Source organism: Pleurodeles waltl, chromosome 8 (genome assembly GCF_031143425.1).
Source record: "Pleurodeles waltl isolate 20211129_DDA chromosome 8, aPleWal1.hap1.20221129, whole genome shotgun sequence".
NCBI lineage: Eukaryota > Metazoa > Chordata > Amphibia > Caudata > Salamandridae > Pleurodeles > Pleurodeles waltl.
The window spans coordinates 857,780,572-857,799,338 of NC_090447.1; the positions used below are offsets into that span (position 1 = coordinate 857,780,572).

General features: G+C 43.4%; 1 protein-coding gene across 1 annotated transcript in view; it reads left to right on the forward strand.

Annotated features, from left to right (window-relative positions):
• Positions 1-14,341: 14,341 nt before the first annotated feature.
• The window catches only part of DCT (dopachrome tautomerase), a 117,033-nt gene continuing 112,607 nt past the window's right edge, over positions 14,342-18,767 (forward strand). The window contains exon 1 of the mRNA XM_069205137.1: positions 14,342-14,810. Within this exon, the coding sequence (XP_069061238.1) occupies positions 14,504-14,810 (307 nt within the window). The 5' untranslated portion in view covers positions 14,342-14,503. The remainder of the gene's footprint in view (positions 14,811-18,767) is intronic.

The following is an 18,767-nucleotide window of genomic DNA, read 5'->3' on the forward strand; positions in this document are numbered from 1 at the left end:
GGCCTCCTGAAGGCCAGGTTCAGGTGCCTCCATATGACAGGTGGTTCCCTATTCTATTCACCAAGGAAGGTGTGCCAGATCATCATCGCCTGCTGTATGCTTCACAATCTTGCTTTGCGACGCCAGGTGCCTTTTCTGCAGGAGGATGGTCCAGATGACGGTGTTGTGGCAGCTGTGGAGCCTGTGGACAGTGATGAGGAGGAAGCAGAGGAAGAAGACATTGACAACAGGGACTCAGTCATCCAGCAATATTTCCAGTGACACACAGGTGAGAACACTTTCTTGCCTACTACAAGTACTTTCACACTTCTACCTTTATCCTGTCTGTCAATTTCAAGCAGTATTTGGTAACTGAGTTGTACATTTCCATTACGGTTTCACAGGTGTGGTTACCAATGTGTGTCATCTGCTTTCATTCTTCATGGACTTGTGATGTGTGACATAGGTATGTTGACATTACATTTGAGAACGGATTTTGTCACTGTCATAGCTAATACACATTTTCAAAATCACAGACTGACTCCAGATTGTTTTGTGCTTCAAGGGTGTTTATTGAAGTCCTCAATATTGGAGGTGGTTGTAAAATGGTGAGGGGTGATGGTGGAGGAATGTCCATGGCAGAGTCCAGTCTATTAGTCTCACAGGTGCACTGCCCATATGGGCATAGGAAGTGGAGCTGGGGCAGTTCCAATATGGACAGGGTTACAAAGTGGGACAGTGGGATGACAATCAGGGTGGTCTCATTTCTTGGCGGGGGTCTTGCCATCGTGCTCTGTCCTGTTCCGGGATCTCAGGGACCGCTTGCGGGGTGGTTCTCCGTTTGCAGGGGGTGGGGTGCTGGTGTGGTGGGGCGTCCTGTCCACTAGCGCCGGCGGAGGTGGTGGGCAGTTCATCGTCCATGCTAGTGTCAGGGGCCCCTTGGAGTGCCACGGTGTCCCTCATGGTGTTCAGTATGTCCTTCAGCGCCCCTACGATGGTGCCCAGGGTGGAGCTGATGGTTCGGAGTTCCTCCCTGAACCCCAAATACTGTTCCTCCTGCATGCGCTGGGTCTCCTGAAACTTGGCCAGGACCGTAGCCATCGTCTCCTGGGAGTGGTGGTATGCTCCCATGATGGAGGAGAGGGCCTCGTGGAGAGTGGGTTCCCTTGGCCTGTCCGCCCCCTGTACGGAGGTATGGGCCCGCTGGGTGGGTGCTGTGCTGGTGTTTCCTGAGGGTGGAAGGTCTGTGTTGGGCTGTGCCTGTGTGAGGGGAACCGACTGTCCCGAGGCCCACGATGGTCCGGGCTGGTCATCTGGATCCAGTTGGCCAGAGCTGCTATCATCACTGTGGGCCTCTTCTGTGGGTGGGGTAGAGATGTCTGGACCCTCCTGCCTGGTGACGTTGGGTAGTGGTCCTGCAGGGGTGTAAAAGCATGATTATTGCATCTGTGTGTGTCATGGTGTGCAATGGGTGGGTGAGCGTGTACCCCAGTGCTAGCATTCCTGTGTGGGGGCTTGTGTGATGATGGTTGGGGGGGTGTTATGGGTATGTGCAGTGGGCATGCTTTAGTGAGGGGTGTCCATGCTTTGTTGTGTCATGCAGGGCTTGGTGTTGGGATGTGTGGTTTGTCTTATTAGTACATTAGTGAGGAGTTGGAGTGATAGGGGGTGGGGTGAGGGTGGGGGTCTGTGATAGCATGCAGGGAGGGTGGGGGATATGATAGTTAAGATTTGACTTACCAGAGTCCATTCCTCCACCGACTCCTCCGAGGCCCTCAGGATGCATAATGGTCAAGACCTGCTCCTCCCATGTTGTTAGTTGTGGGGGAGGAGGTAGGGGTCCGCCGCCAGTCCGTTGTACCGCCATGTTGTGTCTTGAGACCACGGAACGCACCTTCCCCCGTAGGTCGTTCCACCTCTTCCTGATGTCGTCCCGATTTCTTGGGTGCTGTCCCACTGCGTTGACCCTGTCCACTATTCTTCGCCATAGCTCCATCTTCCTAGCTATGGTGGTGTGCTGCACCTGTGATCCAAATAGCTGTGGCTCTACCCGTACGATTTCCTCCACCATGACCCTGAGCTCCTCCTCGGAGAACCTGGGGTGTCTTTGCCGTGCCATGGGTTGGTGTAGGTGATGTGTGGGGTGGTGTATATGGTGATGAGTGTGGTGATGTGTAGTGGTGTGTGGTGTTTTGTGCATGGATGTTGTGTGGGTGATGGTGTTGTGTGCCTCTGTGTGGTGGGGTTGTCTATGCTGTGCAGTCTCTCTGGTCTTCGTCAATAATTTTTGGTTGTAGGGGTTTGTGGGTGATGTGGGTGTATGTTTTATTTTGTAATGGGTGTGTGGGAGTGGTGTTTGTATGTGTATCAGGTGTGTGTATTTCGAAATGTCCAATGTGGCAGTGTTTAGGAGATGTGTGTGTATTTTGAGCGAGGCGGTGTGTACCGCCAATGGAATACCGCGGTTGAAAGACCGCCGCGTGGATTCGTGGGTCGTGATAGCATGGGCGTGTTTCTGTTGGCGTGAAGGTGAAGGTTTTGTTTTCGCCAGTTTATCACTGACCTTTGGTGTGGCGGACTTGTGTGGGTGTCTGAATTTCGGCGGATTCCGAGATTAGGGTCATAATAGCTGTGGCGGATTTCCACGGCCGCGGCGGTGTATTGGCGGTCTTCTGCACGGCGGTAAGCGGCTTTTAGCGCCAATGTTGTAATGACCCCCTTAGTCTTGTTCAGTTTGCTGTATGATAACTGCCTTACAGTCACAACACTACACATAACGGTGGATGGGACATATGCTACATTCTCAGCGACTACCCTGTGTGTAAAAAACTGCAGTTCTTCATAGTTTATCACATTCTCTTTAGAGAAATCCGGCAGTATTTCCCTGCATGTTTGCCTTAGTTTCGAGGGTAGATATGCTTGCTCATTTAGCGGAATGAGGGCCTCGAAAGGCATTCTTGGACACTCTCAACTTGCAGCCACAAACTGGAAGGAGCTGGATTTAGCATAGTGAGTGCACTAAAGGTGCATGAAAGAAATGCCTTCCTGAGCCTCATGTGGCTGTAATGGGAGCTATTAGTAAAGGTTCACTATTCATGCATTCAGTAATGTTCAGAAAGAAGGAGGCAGTTACCTGACAGGTGGTAAAATGTAGTCAAACTGATTCTGCCCTGCGGCGTATGAATATGATGGGCCCTTGCATGGTGGTGGTATGTTGATGTGAGTGCACTGATCAGTTGGATTGGGCCCATGGCTGGTGGTATGAAAGTCTTGTGTGTGGTGCATAAATGGACCATTAAACGGTTGGTGCCTTGATGCAGCTTTATGGCTCACTTTCAGAAGTCTTGGTTTCAATGTCCAAATACTTTGATAAGTTTTTGTGATTTGAAGCCGTCATTTCTGGAGGTGCTAAAACCAACCAGTGTAAGTTGTGGATTAACTTTAAAAAATCAGTACCAGATTTATATCTGTGGCCGTAAGACGGCTCTTACTAAGAACTCCTTTTTTTCTTATTATGGGTAACTGTGGATTTTGGGCCCTAGCTCAGCCAGTGTTGTGAGCCACTCACCTGAACTCCAGGTGGTTCAGATGGGGTGACGATAACCCCTGAATTCCAATGAGAGCTGGCAGGACAGCAATGAAGGACACAGTGCAACTCTAGGAGTTCCAAAGGGGTCAGAGGTTGGGAGGAAAGAAAAAGAGACAAATACCAGGATTTCTGCATATTTGGATTTCTCAATTCTGGACACTGCTGGGCTCAAGGATATCTAGATTCTGGTTCTGGATTCAGGATACTGGCAATCAGGATTATTCTGATACAAGGGTCTGGACTCGGATTTCCCTGTAATGAAACCATACTTTAAAACAGGAAAAACTAAACAGATATTTGGTATTACCTAATGTCAACTCAACATACCAATAATTCTCACTAGAAACATTCCCAGGGGTGATTCAAGAATTATCCAGGAATTATTATGGACTGAAATTATCAGGTACAAGGATTTCACTGAGAGGAAACAACTAGGTCAACTACTTCAAATTCTTCAATAGTTCAAGAGTCTCAAGTGTTCAAGGCCCATATGCAAATATTCAATGGCGATCAGATTATAGTACTTAATTGTCCCAAAAGTCTTTAGAACACCAACAAAAGATTTTGATTGAGAAAACACAGATTGAAAACCAACTATAAGCACAAGATCCCGGAAGATGTAGCTATTACAAGAAATATGACTTTACTCTAATGTCTTTTCAGTCATGAGATTGATGCAACTATTATTGCTGGCTTTAGATAAGTTTGATTAATCAGCAATGACTGTGGATGATAACTGGTGAGGAAAAGAAAGGAGAGCATCCCAAGGCAGTATGATCACTATTATTATATGAGAACTCGGCCAAGTTTAGGGACTGGTCCCACTGGCTAGTAAGAGTGGAGGTTAAACACCTAAGGATCTGTTCTAAAGATTGGTTGACTCTCTCCGTTTGACCATCTGTTTAGGGATGAAAGGATGTTAGAAAAGCCAACTTAATTCCTTATGTAGTATGTAGGACTTTCCAGAATTTTGACGTGAATTGTGAACAGTGATCCGAAATAAACTTAGTTGGTAATCCATGTAACCTAACAATTTGTTGTAAGAATATATCACTAAACTCCACGAATTAGGGTATCTTTCTGGAGAGAATAACGTGAGCCAGTTTGGATAACATATCTACCATTACTAGAATGGTGGTAAATTTGTTGGATTCAGGTAAATCAGTAACAAAATCCAAACTGATCATATGGCAAGGAGCTGATGGAATGGGTAATGGCTGTAGAAGACCTGAGGGTGCTAAGTGTGGAGTCAAATTATGAGAACATACAGGGCAAGAATTTACGTAAGTCTGAACTTCTTTTTGAATATTTTACCACCGGAAATGTCTTAATTTTCTCTAGGGTCTATTGGATGCCCAGGGTCCCCTGCTAAGGCCGAGTCATGGTGCCATTCTATGATTTGGTGTCTCAAATCTCCTTGTGGTATCAACATCTTTTGGTCATGAAAAAGGTAACCTTCTTTTATGCTGTGTTTTGGGTCAAGCAACCAATCCTGGGTCTTAACTGCTCGTAGTGCCTTATTAACTTAATTCAAGAAAGTATAGGCTATTGTCACTGCCACAATAATTTCAGAGGGTATATTACTAAGAGGGGGTGTAGAGGTTTCCTTGTCTTCTTTTTGCCCTAACCTAGACAAAATGTCTGATTGTAATTGCTTTGTTCCCGGACGATAAGTACTAAGGAAATTGAAACCACTAAAAAAGTGCAGCCAACGCATTTGGTGAGGTGTAAGAGCTTTTATTGAAATAAAGAACTGTAACTTCTTATGATCTGCGAAAATTGTAATGGTGTGTTTTGCCCCCAATAGGTGATTACGCCATTCTGCAAAAACCGCCATTATGGCCAATAACTCTCTGACCTGGCCACTATGTAGTACTATTCAGCAGAAAGTAGCTTTCAGGAATAATACACTAAAGGGTGCAGATGGCCGGTACTGGAATTTCTCTGAGATAACACCCACCAATGGCTTTTTTTGAAGCGTCCGCCTAAACAAAGAATGGCTGATCAGGGTCTGGATGTGACAGAATTGGAGCTGTTGTGAATTTCTACTTTAAGGTTTCAATGGCCTGTTCAGCTGCTTCTGACCACAAGAATGCTTGTCCTTTCTTTAATAACTGAGTATTTGGTACCACAATATCTGAAAAACCTGCAATAAATCTCTGATAAAATTTGGCAAAACCAAGAACTCACTGGATCTCGTTCACAGAAGTAGGTGACGGCCAAGAAAGAATAGCTTCTACCTTTTTTGGGGCCATTGTAATACCTTCCGGGGACAGATGGTAACCCAGATATTCCACTGACCTGGAGTGAAATTTACATTAATCTAATTTAGCATACAGAGAAAGCTCTCTCAAAAGCTGAAGAATAGTTCTTATGCCCAGGACCTGCTCATTCTTAGAGAAATCAAAATATCATCTATGTATACAATTGCACAAATATCCAAGAAGTCATGGAGAACTTAATTGATAAAATACTGAAATGCCACTGGGGCATTACAGTATACTCAAATAGGCCAAAGTTTGTTCTGAAAGCCGTTTTCCACTCAGCTCCAGCTTTAACACGTATGAGGTGGTAAGCATTGTGTAGATCTAACTTGTATAGATAACGGAGCCACATACTTGATCTGATAGCACAGGAATGAGTGATAATGGGTAATGGTTTTAATCATGGTCTTGTTAACTGTGTGAAAGACAATGCAGGCCCATAATTCCCCACTCTGTTTTGGGAAGAAAAAGAGAGGCAAGGAAACAGGTGAATTGGAACGCCTTATGAATCCTAGTTCTATCATTTCATCCAAGTATTTGGTTTCTGGCTCAGTAAGAGAATAAACTCTACTGCATGGGAGTACTGCTCCAGGAAAGAGATTGATTCTACAATCATACACCCTCTGGGGTGGTAGTTGGGTAGCTTTGATAGGATCAAAGACATCTAAAGAGTCATGATATTGCTGTGGTAATGTGTTAGGGTGAGAATGAAGTGCAACTGCACAACGAATTGGTGTGACTAGTTCCTGAGCTTCTTGATAACATGATGTCCTACAAAAGGGGGAATCCGAGGTTATAGTTCTCAGGACCCAATCTATCTTTGGGTTGTGATGCTATAACCAGGGGATGCCTAGAATCACACCACAGTTGGTGTGTCAATAAGATCAAAGATTACGTGTTCTGTGTGACTGTTCTCACCAACCAAGGCCAGTGGTGTGGTATTGAACCATATCAGTCCAAAGGAAAGAGCTGAATCATCAACTGCTCTTACAGGTTCTGGTTCTGATTTTGTCACTTGGGAGATACCAATTGTTCAGCCAGGGATAGATTAATGAAATTTCTGGTGGCCCCGGAGTCAATGAGAACAGGAAGATTTATATCTTTTTTGTGGCGATAGAATGAAAGTCATTCTAATGGTTGTGTGTCTTGGGACTCGATTAATAACATTAGCCTCATATTGCGATATCTGGGAATTACAACTCTCGAAGAGATGATGTAGTCTTCCTGCACTGTGTCCTCTGTATCAATGCAAGCTAAAGTTTTTTTTCTTTTTGGCCTTGGCAGTACAATCTGGAGCAAACTTACCAGGTTTGGCACAATAAAGACAAAGATTAGCCTTAAGTCGTCTATCCTTCTCTCCTAATGACAGGGGCCCCCTGATACCTCTAATTTGCTTGGGTTCTGATTCAGATGCCTTATCATCCTTGTATTTTTCTTCTGTTTCCAAGACTACTACTCTTGTGTCATTTCATGGCCACTCACTTCTATGCTCACCTATTCAACGCTCCAGTTTAACAACCAGATCCATGAATTCTGTGCAGTTCTCAGATAATCCTGCAATGTGTGCCAGTGAGTCTTTCAAATTGTCCTTAAGACCTCTATAAAACAATGATGTACGTTTTTCCTCAGGCCAATGTTTTTCAGAAATAAGGCGATTAAATTGAGTAATGTAGGTTAAAAGATCTTAAGAGCCTTGTCGCAAATTTAATAGCTCATTGTTGCTGGACTGAATGAAACCGTGTTGTAGCCAAAGAGGCTATTCATTGCTGCCTTAAAGGCTGTGAAATTGTATAGGATGGGGTCATTGGATTCTATCAACGGAATGTGTCAATTAGAGGCCACACCACCCAGATAAAAAATAAGGAAGGCGACTTTGGCTGTATCAGAGTTAAAAATCTGGGGCTTACAAATGAAATGTAATTGGCACTGACTCATGAATACTGAAAATCGTGCACTATCTCCACTAAATCTTTGTTGGTTAGCCAGAGGAACTGGACTAGGAGTCATGACTAAAACATGTAAGCTTTGGTCTGGGCGAGATGAGGAAGAGGGTGCCACGGAGGGTTTGTAAGTATTACCAAATGTAGGTGGGCTTAAGAGTGGGCAATTTCCTTTCTGTGAATTATCACTCCACTGTGTGAATTCAGTTTGCTTCAGGTGAACTTCTCCCTTAAACTCTGTTTCTCTTCTTTTAGGTGTTGTGCTTCTATCTGAAATGTGCGCAATATATCAGTTACCTGGGTAGTCTCAGAAGGGCTATCTGCTAAGGCTTGGAGTAAGGTGTCCATGGTGATGTCGTCATTCAAACGGAACACTATTTTTTGTGGCTTAGCCTTCTGTTGTGAGCCACTCACCTGAACTCCAGGTGGTTCCGATGGGGCAACCATAATCCCCGAATCCCAAAGAGAACTGACAGGGCAGCAATGAAGGACACACTGCAACCCTAGGTGTTTCCAATTGGGAAGGGGGGTTGGAATGAGGGAGAAAGAGAGAAAGAGAGAAAGACCAGGACTTCTGCGTATTCAGATTTCTCATCTCTGAGCACAGCTGGGCTCAAGGATGTCTGGATTCTGGCTCTGAATTCAGGATACTGGCAATCAGGATTATTTAGATACAATGTTCTGGACTCTGAGTTCCCTGTAATGAAACCACACTTTAAGTCACACTCAAATCATTCTCCAGTGTGATTCAAGAATTAGCCAGGAATTATCATGAACTGGAATTATCATGTACAAGGATTTCACTGAGAGAAAATAACTGGGTCAACTACTTTAAATTCTTTAGTAGTTCAAGAGTCTCAAGAGTTTAAGGTTCATATGCAAATGTGCAATGGCAATCAGATTATAGTTCTTAATTGTCCTAAAAGTCTTTAGAACACCAACATCAGATTCTGATTGAGAAAACATGGATTGAAAACCAACTATGAGCACATGATCCAGGAAGGTGCAGCTATTGCAAAAAATATTACTTTTTTCTCATGTTTTTTCAATCACGACATTGATCCGAATATTATTGCTGGCTTTAGATACATTTGATTAATCAGCACTGATAAAGATCCAAAATTAAACAGAAAAACTTGTGTTACCTTATTTGGGATGACTCATGTTTTTTTTACCAGCGCAAGAAAGGGCAATGCGAGAGATGAATTGCAAGCTGCCCGCCTTTTACAGGTACTGTGGTAGCTGCGGAGAAGATCGGAAATACTAGATTGGACTCAGGAAGCATGTTGCTGTGAGAAGCCTGTCCCTGAGAAGGTATCAATGCCGCTGCGAAGAGAGTACTGCCACTGCGAAGGGAAGGCTGCCAAAGACTGGAGACAGGTAAGCGTTGCTTCCAAGTTAAATGAGGCCAAGCAGGATTTAGTCTGAAACACTGGCTTTTATAGCCAGCCTGAACCAGGTGCAAGGAAACACATGGAGAAGACAGAAGAACTTGTTAGTCGTTACTGTAATTGGAAGTTTCTCAACTGTTTTTTTTCTATTAGGAGGATCAATTAAATAACCTGCAGTTGTCAACAATTGACATGGTCTTTCTGGATTACCTGGGAGAGGCCCAGGTGGTTATAGGCAGTTGACATGTGCTTTCTGGATTACCTGGGTGAGGCCCAGATGTTCAGAAGTTATCTTGACAACAAGCATTGGTCTAGATCTGCTTTAAACATTGCCATTGTTAATAACTGAGTTGCCAAGTTACACAAGGTGTCAAAAGCATAACATGCTTTAAACTGGTACTGTGATGAAAAGAAAATAACATCTCTGATATCACTCATAAAGTGGGGGATAAGGCATGCCTAAGGCATAACCAGCCCTGCTCACAGATGGGACAATGACAGCTGGCACCTGGGCAAACTGGCAAATTTTTTAAAAGTAGACACAAAGGGGAGTCTAGGGGTGCATGATTTGCATGGCTCTCACCAGGTCATATAACCCAGAAGACCGTGCAAACGTCAAACTTTGGTAAGAAACATACATCTTCATCACATTTCTGTGACACAAAGACATGGAATCTGCATGGAGCCACAGGTTTCTTACCACCCTGAGTTCCCACGTGTCTCCCGGTAAGTGTCCTACTTGTGTGGATGTTCCAAGAGAAAAGGACATAAAAGGCCCTAAATTGTTACCTTGGGAGATAAGCAAGAGAGGTGGGTGTGATATTTGGGGGTGTGCTGTGGTCCCATCAATGCAAACCTACAAACCAGAGACATTTTTAAAAACTAGACAACCAAGGGAGTCTGGGGTGGTGTGCCTTGTGTGGATCTCCCAAGGTTTTCTTACCCACAATGCTCTACAAACCTCAAACTCTGACTGAAATCACATACTTACCTTCCAGTTCCTTGATGGAAAGTTCCAGAATCTGCAGGAAGCCACAAAATTCATACCACTCCGCATTACCCCACTTGTGCTGGTAAAAATGCTCTCCCACTTGTGTGGCAATGCCTAGTGCCCTGTACAGGAATGGAGGCTCAAACTTAGGTCACAGAAGCCCCCGCCAGGGGACTCCCATTGACCTTGGTTTGATCCGTTTCTGTCACAGGCACTAGGTCTGATTACACAAGTGAGGTACTATTTTTGTCAGGAGGCTTGAGGATATGACGGGTGGAAGGAAGTTTGTAGCTCCCAGCAGATTCCAGAATTTTCCATCACAGAAATGTGAGGAAATGTGTTTTTTAGTAAAAGTTTGAGGTTTTCAAGGAATTCTGGGTATACAAACATGGTGAAAGTCACGCACAACAGCCTACCCTGGATACCTCTAGGTGTTTAGTTTTCAAAAATGTTCAGGTTGGCTAGGTTTCCCTAGGTGCTAGCTGAGCTAGGGTCCAAAATCTAGAGCTACACATATTGGAAAAAGAGGGTCCGTTTTCAATGCAAAAGTGTGCTGCATCCATGTTGCATTTTGGGCTGTTTCCTGTTGCTGGTACCAGGCCTACCCACACAAGTGAAGTACCAGTTTTATTGGGAAACTTGGGGAAATGTGGGGTGGAAGGAAGTTTGTGACTCCCTGTAGATTCCAGAACTTTCCATCACAGAATTGTGAGGAAAATGTGTTTTTTAGTCAAAGTTTAAGGTTTGCAAAGGATTCTGGGTGAAAAATATGTGGTTAGAGCCATGCAAGTCAGCCCACCCTATATACCTCTATGTGTCTAGTTTTAAAAAATGTACAGGTTGGCTAAGTTTTCCTGGGTGCCAGCTGAGCAAGGGTCCAAAATCTAGAGCTACCCATATTGGAAAAAAGGGTTTGTTTTTGATAGAAAAATGTCATGTGTCCATGTTGCCTTTTTGGTAATATCCTGTTATGGCCACTAAGCCTACCTACATAAGTGAGGTACCATTTTTATCAGAAGCTTGTGGGATGATAGAATAGTAGAAATATTTGTTAATAACAATTGGACTTCGTTGCATTTGTGCCTTTCAAATGTAAGCCAGTGTATAAAACATTTAGAAAATACCCACAGATTCAGAGATGTACAAATAACCACTTCTTCTAAACTCCATATCTTGTGCCCGTTTCAGCAATACATAGGTTTCCTTGATATCCATTTTTCACTCTGCCTATTTTGCTATATGAATTGGTTTATACACAAACTCAAGGAAAAGCCATTGTGTGGAGCAGCTCAGTTATTGGCTCTGGGTACCTTGGGTTCTTGGACAGCCTCCAACCCCTATATATCCCTGCAACCAGAAGGGCCTAGTGAACGTAATGATATATTGCTGTTGTAAATTGGCATTGTGTCAAAAGTTACAGATGAAAATGTCAAAAATGCCAATTTTTCCCTACTCATTTTTAATATTTATTTATTTCAACATATATTTTTCTTTGGAAAACCTTGAGGGATCTACACAGATGACCCCTTGCTGAGTTTGGAATTTTGACTACTTTTCAGAAATCTTTAGCTTTTTCTGGATCACCCATAGGTTTCACACTGGTATTTACCACAATCTGGAAGCAGGTTGAGAGCTAAAAAAAAAAGGGAGAGTAGGCTACCTCTTCGAAAAATGCCTAAACTGTGGTACAATATTAGGTTTTTTGATTCACCTCTGCATGTTCCTAAAAGGTGGGAAGACTGTGACTTTAGTACAGTAAACTGTTTGTGGATGTCATTGTTAGGGAACAAAACAGGCACTTTCATCTGGGGCACTTTTTCCCAATTGTTTTCAAAATACTGAAAATGTTGCTATATTTTGGATATTATCTCGGTTCCCTCCTGGGCAATCCACATACCCTGGGAACCTTTAGAATCCTCAAAATGTTTGATTTAAAGGATGCAAATTTAGCATCGATACCTTATGTGGGAAAAAACGTTACGGAGCCCTAAGCACAAGCTACTCAAAATAGCCAAAAAGGGCTCCGCAATGGGGTTAAAAGGCCCAGCAGCTATGGAGTTAAAAACAGGCCCGCTGGCTTTGCTAATTCATGTCCATGTTTTCTTCTTTCCTAGTTCTCTGAAGGAATGTGTTGCCCGATGTAATATCCTCTATAAATAAATATGATGTGTGTTGTGATGTTCTGCTCAATGTACTCTCAAAGATCCTGATTCACAAAGTCCTGAGCCTGTAAATCAGATATGTGCGCCATTGGATTCATCATACATTTGGAGATTTTCTCTGCTTAAGGGCTCCACGATGGCTCCAGCGAGCACTCCAAGAAATTATCACTGTGAACATCCTAGACCTGGCCAACTCCATCTTGTTTAGATCATGTGCATACACCACTACAGTGCAAGAGCACCGCATCAGGGTGCACATTAGAAATCATATTTGCAGAGTTCGACTTTCTTGTGCTGTGAGAATTACTATTGAGGGTGGCCACGGTGTTCAGTTCTCAGACTTGCTGCTGTATTTGGAGGTCAAATATATGGTGGGAAGAATGTTTCTTTCTCGTTAGTATTACCAACTATGGCAGGATGGATGGGCCATAATGAATTACTGACAAATGCGTATTCTATTTCTGTATGCACTGTCTGGAAATGTCCATTGCTTGAGAAAGGTACAACCGCCATTCTTACAGATGGACTGTTAGACATGCTGTAGCCAAGACACGCTTGTGACATATTAGCAGCTGACAGAAATGCTTAATTCTCAAATAATCTCCTATCTAAAAGCAAATAATGGATTGCATTTTCACAACTCCTATGCTTGCTCAAGTTTAATGTGTAGCATTTACTCATGCAGATTTTTCACCAGGTATACCATTTCTGCATCTATAAATGTGAAATAAACGTTCAATAAAGAAACATTTCCCAGCACAGAAATTGCTGCTTTTTCACACCACTATTTTGGGCCCCTGCATGTTATTATCAGTGATGTCTGCTGTGATGTGCTATGATTTTATTTGCACAACAGACTGTATTAGGGCTGTCCTCTCCTTGTTCCTTCCCTCACCTTCAAGGGGTAAAATGTTAATGCCATGGTTAGCTTCCCTGTGTATTTTTGTTTCCTAATGTTACATTTTGAGTCAGTGATTAGTGCAAGCCGATTTCACCAGGGATGTTTGAAAGGGTAATGAAGCTGGAGAAATTGTCACGTTTGTTTCTTGCTAATGTTTTGTGGACGACCCCAACTTCTTTTCTTTCTAGAACAGTGGTTCTTAACCTTTTGACTTCTGTGGGCCCCCACTGAATCATTACAGTAAACCGGGGACCCCACTGAGCCAGTAGTGGTTGCAGATGGTCTGAATCTTAGGAATTTCTACGATTTGAACCTCATAACCAGACACAAAATACAGAAATAAGTACAGATCAAAATCAGAAATGATGAAATATTGTATTTAATTCACAAGGTGAAAAATAGACATTTTATTTTTAACAGGAAGGTTGAAGCTTTTCTGAACAAGTTTAATACTAAAAGAATAAGAGATGTGTTAGACTCCAGCATTTCACTTTGTCTTTTTTGCTCCCTAAGGATGCCGACGCTGTACACTATATTCATTTTGCTATACTTGTGCTGCTCCCACGAATATAGCTAAGGATACCAGCGTAAAGTAAGTTTTAGCTTCAGATTTCAAATACCTTCACGTTTACAAAATGTTTTGAAATGTGTGCATATTTAATTAATCTGCTAAAATTATTTCATCTACTAAACAGACCCCTTGAGTAGCCCGGTCCGTGCACCGCAGGTTAAGAAGCACTGTTACAGAGAACCCAGGTTCAGATTTTAATACTGTAAATAATATATAATGAACAAAGAGATGCCAAAAGACCCTCGAAACCTCGTGAACCCAAGAAGTCCTGAAGCAACAAAGGATCAAAAACAACTTGCTTTCTTCTCAGAACAAAGTGGTGCAAAGACTGTAAACTTGCCGTTCAAGACAGACGCCGTACTTTAATATCTTTGTGCTTGCGCTTTTTTTAATGGAAGTACTGCATTCTTCCAAAACCACGGGACAGTCGTGAAACGGGGTCTGAGGTCAAAGAGCAGTGTGCTTGTCTCGTTGCAAGTCATGTGGCCAACAGTAAAATAATCCCTACCTCAATGACGACCACCGGGTGGTATTTAAAGTCAAAGCTGCAAGGCGCGAAGACTTTTACTCGCGCGCCGCACTAGGGAGGAGTAAGACGATGAAACGCGTACCTACTCGTTAGCTCGAGTCAGCTGCCGTGTGCACTAGTGGTAACGTTTAAAAACTTTAAAGGGACTGCTAGGTGTGTTTAACGGCGACTGGACTACTTTTAGCTATGGAGCTGCCTTTCCTCAGAACAGTGCACGCGTGCTGGGGGGCTCTTTTCTGGCTGGCAGCTTTTGGGCTCGTACACGGGCAGTTCCCCCGGGCCTGCATGACGGTGGAATCTTTGGTGGCCAAGCAGTGCTGCCCGCCGCTGGGGCCGGAGCCTTCCAACGTGTGCGGTTCTCTGCAGGGCCGGGGCAGGTGCGCGCCGGTGCGCGTGGACGAGCGGCCGTGGAGCGGCCCCTATAACCTGCGTAACGTGGACGACCGGGAGAGGTGGCCGATCAAATTCTTCAACCAGACCTGCCAGTGTACAGGTAAGTGGTGAAGTGATTGCAGAAAACCGGCTACTTCGAGCCGGAAGTACCACATGTATTACTTAAATCTGTATTTGTACAGAGGTTCCAAGCTTTCCAAGTCCAGGAGAGTAACTCATCCAATCATCGTCTTTGTTGTGCTCTCTGAGACTTCTAGGTCTGATAATGTCTTATTAAATCAAGACTACAAGTCCTAAAATGCAAAGCAAAAATTGGGCTTGCACAGGCCAGTCACTCATCGACCCAGGTACTTAAGAGCATTGTTGTTTTTCACACTTGTATTGACACATTTACATAGTTCACTACATCTACGTCGGCGCTGAGCGCTTGTCAATGTGGGTAGCACGCTGTCACCAAAAGTCGGGTGTCCCCCGTTTGTTTTTGCATAAAGTAGGCTTGACCTGTCCAGCAGGGTGCTGGTCCCCAAATGGGCTTTGGTATATCCATACTCCAACGAATATAGGCAGACATGAGAGTGCCAAGTTGTAGTGCAAGAGGTCTCATGGTTTCACTTGAAGTGAGAGCGTTCTTGAATGAGACTACTGCCTGGCATCAGGAGTGTCTGCAGGCTTTACATTGGTCGAGGCGATGAATACTCTTTCTTGTACAGCGCATGCGGTTGGATAAACACTTGTAGACATTCTCAAAATGTTTGAAGACAAGAAAAGTGAGCTTATGGGGATATATGTGTTTTGTACAGGATCACATAGCTTGTTAGAATGAAGGAGCTGTGATTAAAACCTTGGTCCCCGTGCTGACATGTGCAATTCTGCCGATGTCCTCCAAAGTAACTTTAAATAACGCCCCTCAGGCTCCCTGCTGCTAAACAAGAAACTTTAACATTTATTGTAACAATCAGAAACATTCTAGAATTAAACAGAATGGTCCCTGCTGTTGTTCGTTGGCCTTGGTTTCTAATACTTAAATTCTGCAAAACATGCCAGTCCCTTAATGGTAATGTTTTATTGATTAATGGAACTCTAACCATGTTTCGCGCAGAAATTTCCAATCCTATTTTTGTATAAGTGGTCATTGTATATTGATAGTTGAGTAATTAAAGTGTTAAGTGGGTTAGAAACTATGGAGGTTATGCTACAGACAAGTGACAGGAAGCGTTCGGTGCTTTTAGAAACTGATTTTACTTTTCCCTGGGTTTTTAAAGCACTTTATCTGGTTGTTATACCATAATACCAGTCTGAAATTCGGTTTTCTCAACATTTCAAGTCGTTCGTTTATTACAATTCGAAGTAAATCACTTTTTTTCCAAGAAAAGTGTGAATCTACAAGTGGATAAAGCTCACAATTGAATTAATATAATTGATGTTTTAAATATTCTAAAAGCTTAACATGGAAAGTGCTCAGGACGAAGAATGTAGAATTGTCTGAAGGTGCCACACATAACGTGGGTTAGCTAGACATTAAAAATGGCGTGTTTCAACATACGTATTTGCGGGGGGGAAAAAAATCACGATTGGAATTGGTGTTTGTTCTTTGTAACGCAGACGGTTCATGAAATTTTACAAAGAATTTTGATGCAGGACTGAGGGCAGGTACTTTCGACTTGAATCCAGACTTGTAAGCTCTCGTCTAGGGCAGTGGTTCCCAATCTTATGACTCCTGAGGACCCCCACTCTATCATTCCTGGAAACTTCTACCTGGGGTTTAAATAGGATACCTTAAATTTATCAGAGGTGTTTCCTGCATTAGGGCACTTGGGCTGCGCCCCTCTGAAATTCCTACAGCTCTACTGCAAAAATATTAAATAAATCAATTTTATTTAGAGATTTGGTTGCATCTCTAAATAAATCCATGTCATTAAGTCTGGGCTGCTTGGGCCAGGCTGCATGCCCTGCCTCCCTTTGAACAAGGAGCCAGAAGTCAGGCAGTAAATCAACTTTCTGCAGTGTGACGCACAGCACAGGGCTTACCTTGCTAACTCCAGTTTTTGTGCCATGTGAGTCTATGGTGGTATCGCTGCAGGCCAGGGGTGCTGCTGGTGTCATGGTTTCGGGCATTGAGGCTGCATCCTTGCGTGAGGCCAACAGTCAGTCATTCATAGGCATAGATCCCACCCTTTCCCATTTGTCACATGGTATCCCATGAGATTCAGGCCCAGATTTATACTTGCTTTGCGCTGAATTAGCGTAATTTCTTTACGCTAATTCGGTGCAAACAACTCCATATTTATATTTTGGCAAAATAATGGAGTTAGTCATTTTTTGGATGCGTAAACCTACCTTGCATCAGTAGGATGCAAGGTAGGTGTTCCTGTCCAAAAAATGACTCTTAAGGCCCTAACCCCTTATTTATCTTCCTGTGCAAAGATGGTGCATGGGAGGGAGGTGGGCCTAAATAATGGTGCTAAGCCTGCTTAGCGCCATTATTTAACACCTAGGTCTGGGCAGGAGGTACTGGACCTGTGGACCCATTTCTGTGGTCAAACACCATGGAAGGAGCCCACAGGTGCCCACCCCAAGCCCCAGGAATGCCCTCAACCACACCAGAGGGACACCAAAGGATGGGGTAGTCATTTACTTTTTTTTTTTTAAGTGCCATTGGGGGCCTTGAAATGGGCCCCCACGCATGGCACTAAGTGCAGTGGCCATTCCCAGGGGACCCTTGTCCCCCTGTGCTGGCCATTGGTGTGGTGGGCATGACTCCTGTCTCTTCTAAGACAGGAGTCATGTGGTATGGATGGTTTTGCGTCCGTAAATGCCACTAGGCCGGTTAGTCATCTTTTTTTACTCTAGCCAGCCTAACGTCATTTTTTGGTGCAAACCCCCCTTCTCCACCACAACCCAGCTAACAGCTTTTTAAATTTTTTTTTTTTTTTTTTTAACACTAACCCACCCTTTGCGCCGGATTACCGGATTGCACCATTTCATTGATATGGCTCCTGGCTGGTGTCCTGGAATGGCGCAAGCCAGCGCCATACTTTTTGACACAAAACTGCATTTGCGCACCTTTGCATCAAAAAGTATAAATCTGGCCCTTAGTACCTTTACCGCAATAAAGGTAAGTGTTATAATGCTAAACTTGTGTTAAGTCTGTTTGTGCTGAGACGCCTGGTCATGCTGACCTTACCCCTCAGTGACATCCAAGGCCATGGCTGTAGGTCATTGTCCCAATTGCTCTATTTGTTACCTAGCTAAGTTGATTCAAAAGACGTGAAGGGCTTTTGCTCCCTGAGGAAGCTGATCCAAATATCAGAGTCAAGCGCAAAGAAACATAGTCCATGTACTTTCCTGGCTTGTGAAATACCAGCAAAATGTAAAACATTATATTATATGTGTATGCATGCCTAGAGTATGCCTAACATACCTAGTGCTTTTTAAAGCCCTAATTTATTTAGCATGATCGGTGCAGTAGTTCTAGAATTTTTGATCTCCACTCTGAACATGTTTTGATTTTTAAAAGATAGACTCTTTTTCATACTTGATTTTTGTGGGTTGTGTAATTCTAGGGATCTGGCTCAGCCATGTGGCATTTAAACACCCAACTAAATGGGTCCTTGTGGGGCCCTACATTCATGCCCTTAAAATTAATGCTAAAAACACTGATTAATATCCAAACAATTTATTTTAAACATGTTAAGGTAATGCATGTCAGCGTTTTAGTTCTGGTTTCTATTTCACATGTTTTTATTAATCTTGCATTCACTAAGTGTGTTAGCTATGTCCATAATGATATTTGTTTTTGTGTGTGTATCTTATTGTTCTTCTGTAGTGCAAACATTGAGCTGAGTCACTGCTGGTGTTTGACGTGCCGCAATTGAGAGCTCCGGTGCTGAGGCTGAAGGCAGTACAAGTTTCTTACAGTGCCTGTCAGAGGGTTGACCTCTCTGCAGAGCACACAGAGCAGTGGTCACGGATCCCAGTAGCAACTGAAATTCTGTGTAAATGTGTGAAGGAGTTACACAACGTTGTTAAAATATTGACTAGTTTAAAGTAAATGAAA